Raw genomic sequence first — 5,000 nt, 5'->3', positions numbered from 1 at the left:
GACCGCGAGACCATTATAGCATTCTTCCGCAAAATTTATAACTTTGTTTCGGGTTCGGCGCCAGATTTCTAACACTATCCATTGCTTTTTCGAAAATACGAATTTTGGTCCATTTTTGTCATGTGTACGAGAGACCCTTATAGCATTCTTCTCCAAAATTTATAATTGTGTTTCGAGTTCCGTGTCAGATTCCAAACACAAACCATCGTTTTGTTCAAAAATACAGATTTTGGAAAAGTCTAAATGAAATCGAGGACCAGGAGACCCTTATAGCATTCTTCTACAAAATTTATATCTATTTTTCAGGCTCGACCCCAGATTTTAAACACTAGCCGTTGTCTGTTCTGAAAATACGATTTTTAGTCTATTTTTGTCGGATGGTAAAAAATCGCTCGGAAAGACCAGATGAAATCGAGGACCAGGATACCCTTCTAGCATTCTTCCCTAAAATTTATAATTGTGTTTCGGGTTCCGCATCAGATTTCAAACACTAGCCATCGTCTTGTAAGAAAATACGGATTTTGGTCCATTTTTGTCGGGTGATAAAAAAATCGCCTGAAAAGTCTAGATGAAATCGGGGACCAAGTGACCCTTATAGCATTCTTTTTCAAAATTTGTAACTGTGTTTCAGGTTCTGTGCAAGATTTCAAACACTAACCATTGTTTTTTTCGAAAATACGAATTTCGGTCCATTTTAGTCGGGTGGTACGAAAATCAACCGAAATATCCAAGTGAAATCGAGGACTGGGAGACCCTTATATCATTCTTCTCGAAAATTTATAACTGTGGATCGGGTTGCGCGTCAAAATTCAAACACTAGCCATCATCTGGTCCGAAAATATAGATTTTGGCATATTTTTGTCGATGGTTACAAAAATCGACCTAAAAGACCACATGAAATCAAGGACCGTGATACCCTTATAGCATTCTTTTCCAAAATTTATAACTGTGGATCGGGTTGCGCGTCAAAATTCAATCACTAGCCATCGTCTGGTCCGAAAATACAGATTTTGGCATATTTTTGTCGATGGGTACGCAAATTGCCCGAAAAGTCCAAATGAAATCGAGGACGGGGTGACCCCTATAGCATTCTTCTCCAAAATTTATAACTGTGTTTCGGGTTCTGCGTTAGATTTCCATCATTAGCCCTCGTCTGGTTTGAAAATACATATATCAATCCTTTTTGGTCGAGGGTTACGAAAATTGCCCGAAAAGTCCAGATGAAATCGAGGACCGAGACCCTTATAGCATTCTTCTCCAAAATTTATAACTTTGTTTCGGGTTCCGTGTCAGATTTCAAGTACTAACCAACGTTTTGTTCGAAAATACAAATTTTGGTTCATTTTAGTAGGGTGGAATGAAAATCGTCCAAAAAGTGCAAATCAAATCGAGGAGCGGAAGACTTTTATAGCATTCTTCTCCAAAATTTATAATTGGATTTCAGGTTCCACGACAGATTTCAAATACTAACCATCGTTTTGTTCGAAAATACAAATTTCGGTCCATTTTAGTCGTGTGGTACGAAAATCGCCCAAAAAGACCAAATGATATCGAGGACTAGAAGACCCTTATAGCATTCTTCCTCAAAATTTATAACTGTTTTTCGGGCTCCACGCTCGATTTTAAACACTAGCCATCGTCTAGTCCGAAAATACGAATTTCGGTCCATTTTTGTTGTGTGGTACGAAAATCGCCCAAAAAGTCCCGATGAAATCGAGGATAGGGAGACCCTTATAGCATTCTTCTTCTAAATTTATAGTTGTGTTTCAGGTGCCGCGTCAGATTTCAAACACTAGCCATAGTCTTGTTCGAAAATTTGAATTTTAGTCCAATTTAGTTAAGTGGTATGAAAATCGCCTAACAAGTCCAAATGAAATCGACAACCGGAAGACCCTTATAGCATTCTTATTCAAACACTAACCATCATTTTGTTCGAAAATACAAATATCGGTCCATTTTAGTTAGGTGGTACGAAAATCGCTCGAAAAGTCGAGCTGAAATCTAGGACCGAGAAACCGTTATAGCATTCTTCTTCTAAATTTATAACCTTGTTTCGGGTTCCGCGTTAGATTTCAAACACTAGCTATCGTTTTGTTCGAAAATACGAATTTCATTCCATTTTAGTCGGGAGGTACGAAAATCGTCCGAAAAGTCAAGATGAAATGTAGGACCAGTAGACCCTTATATCATTCTTCTCCAAAATTTATTATTGTGTTTCAGGTTTTGGGTCAGATTTCAAACACTAGCCATAGTCTTTTTTGAAAATACAGATTTCGGTCCTTTTTTGTCGATGGTTCAAAAATCGCTTGAAAAGTCTATATGAAATTGATGACCGGAAAACCTTAGTAGCATTCTTTTCCAAAATTTATAATTGTGCTTCGGGTTCCGCGTCATATTTCAAACACTAGCCATCGTTTGGTCCGAAAATACGGATTTCGGTCCATTTTTGTCTTATGGTAAGAAAATCCCTCGAAAAGTCCAGATGAAATTGAGGACCAGGTGACCTTTACAACATTCTTCTCCTAAATTTATAAAAGTGTTTCAGATTCCACATCAGATTTAAAACACTAGCCATCATCTAGTCCGAATAATACATTTCGTTCCATTTTTTTTAGCGGTAAGAAAATCGCCCAAAAAGTCCAGATGAAATCGAGGACTTGAAGACCTTGTTAGGATTCTTCTTCTAAATTTATAATTTTGTTTCCGGGTCCACGTCAGATTTCAAAATCTAGCCATTGCTTGTTTAAAAATACCGATTTCGGTCCATTTTAATCGGGTAGTACGAAAGTCGCACTAAAAGTCCACATGAAATCGAGGACCGAGAGACCCTTATAACATTCTTCTTCTAAAGTTAAAACTGTGTTTCAGGTTCCGCATCAGATTTCAAACACAAACAATCGTCTAGTTCAAAAATACGGATTTTGGTCCATTTTAGTCGGGTGGTACGAAATTCTCCCGAAATTCCCGATGAAATCTAGGACTTGGAGACCCTTATAGCATTCTTCTCCAAAATTTATAACTTTGTTCCGAGTTCCGTGCTAGATTTCAAACACTAGCCATAGTCTGGTCTAAAAATATAGATTTCGGTCCTTTTTTGTCGAGGGGTAAGAAAATCGCCTTCAAAGTCCAGATGAAATCGAGGACCGAGAGACTCTTTTAGCATTCTTCTCCTAAATTTATAACTGTGTTCCGAGTTCCGTATCGAATTTCGAACACTAGCAATTACTTGGGCTATATTCAAGAACATGTTTCTAATTAAGTATTTCCCTGAAGATATTCGTAATTGAAAGGAGATGGAATTTGTTAAATTGGAACAAGGGAATATGTCCGTAGCGGAGTATGCTGCTAAGTTCGAGGAATTATCCAGGTACTTTCCACTCTATGTTGGAGAGGCAAGAGAAAATTCTAAGTGCATCAAGTTTGAAATGGGACTCAGGTCAGAGATCAAGAAATAGGTTGGAATGCAAGAGATCCGTGACTTTCCTACCCTAGTGAATAAGAGTAGGATTTATGATGAGGATAGTCGTACTGAAAAGGCACATTACCGAAAACACTGGAACCATGAAGGACAAGAGGCCTATGCATCATAATAGAGGAAAACCTTACTCTTTTCCTCCTAGTAAATCTGTAAGTCATCTGAATTATCAACAATACAGTTTTTCAGCTAGAAAAGGAGCTAGTAGTGGTAACGGGAAAAGAAATGGAAATAGTTATAGTTATGGGAGTGGTAGAGGAAACCCCAATGGTCGAGGAGTTAGTAACGGAAATAGTAACAACAGGAGTCAAGTCTCGAGCAACAACAATGGTAATAATGGTGATCCAGCTACTCCTATCCGATGTCACAGGTGTGGTAAGCAGGGTCACATGGAATATCAATGTAGAGATGCTGGAATTACTTGTTTTAATTGTCAACAACAAGGCCATATTAGCACCACATGCCCCTACCCAAGGAAGACTCCACAACCTGGAAACCAGAGTTCCCAAGCCAGCCGACCTTAATCCAATGGAAGAGTCTTTGCCCTCAGTGGTGCAGGAGCGTCTGAGAATGACAACTTGATCCAAGGTACATGTCTCATAAGTGATACTCCTTTATTTATGCTATTTGATTGTGGTGACACTCATTCCTTTGTGTCTCTTGACTGTTTAGACGTTTAGGGCTACCTGTATCTCATTTGTAGTATGATTTGATTGTGAATACCCCAACTAGTGATTATGTTGATACCTCTAGTGTTTGTCTTGACATTTCTATCCATGTGTGTGGAAGGGACTTCCGAGTTGACTTAGTGTGTTTACCTTTGCGTCTGGTTGATGTGATTCTTGGTATGGTTTGGCTATCTGCCAACCGTGTCCATGTAGATTTTTTTAGTAAAACCATTGAATTCATGGAGTCAGAAGAGAGGGATAAGCCTAGCAATATATCCGCCAACCAAGTGAATGCATTCTTGAAAGGAGATGCCCAGTTATACATGATCCTAGCCTGATTGGAATTTGAAGAAAAAGTGGTAATAAGAGATGTTCCTATTGTGTGTGAATTCCCTGAAGATGTCACTAGTTTACCACCAGAGCGTGAGATTGAGTTTAGCATTGACCTTGTACCAGGTACTGGACCCATATCCATGGCATCGTATAGGATGTCTCCCTTCGAATTGTTTGAGCTTAAGAAGCAACCGGAATAGCTTTTAGATAAACAATTTATAAGGCCTAGTGTGTCACCATGGGGTGCACCTGTGTTGTTGGTTAAGAAGAAGGATGGCTCTATGAGGTTGTGTGTGGATTACCGCCAACTTAATAAAGTGACAATCAAGAATAAGTATTCGCTACCCAGGATAGATAACCTTATGGGCCAATTGAGAGGATTCTGTGTGTTTAGTCAGATCGACTTGAGATCAGGTTATCATCAGATCCGAGTGAAGTCTTCTGATATCCCTAAAACTGCCTTTAGAACCCGTTATGGCGATTATGAGTATTTGGTTATGCCTTTTGGTGTGACTAATGCACCA

General features: G+C 38.9%; 1 protein-coding gene across 1 annotated transcript; it reads left to right on the top strand.

The window, feature by feature from the left end:
- The first annotated feature begins 3,293 nt into the window (after positions 1-3,293).
- On the top strand, positions 3,294-4,676 carry LOC101490382 (uncharacterized). Its single transcript, XM_004516206.1, has 4 exons — positions 3,294-3,436; positions 3,657-3,984; positions 4,179-4,459; positions 4,553-4,676. The coding sequence occupies exons 1-4, from the start codon at positions 3,294-3,296 to the stop codon at positions 4,674-4,676; spliced, it is 876 nt and encodes a 291-aa protein (XP_004516263.1).
- Positions 4,677-5,000: the final 324 nt, after the last annotated feature.

The sequence above is a fragment of the Cicer arietinum genome, chromosome 3, assembly GCF_000331145.2.
Source record: "Cicer arietinum cultivar CDC Frontier isolate Library 1 chromosome 3, Cicar.CDCFrontier_v2.0, whole genome shotgun sequence".
NCBI classification, from domain to species: Eukaryota; Viridiplantae; Streptophyta; class Magnoliopsida; order Fabales; family Fabaceae; genus Cicer; species Cicer arietinum.
The sequence above is the reverse complement of the archived record's forward strand: the minus strand, read 5'-3'. Positions and strand labels throughout refer to the sequence as shown.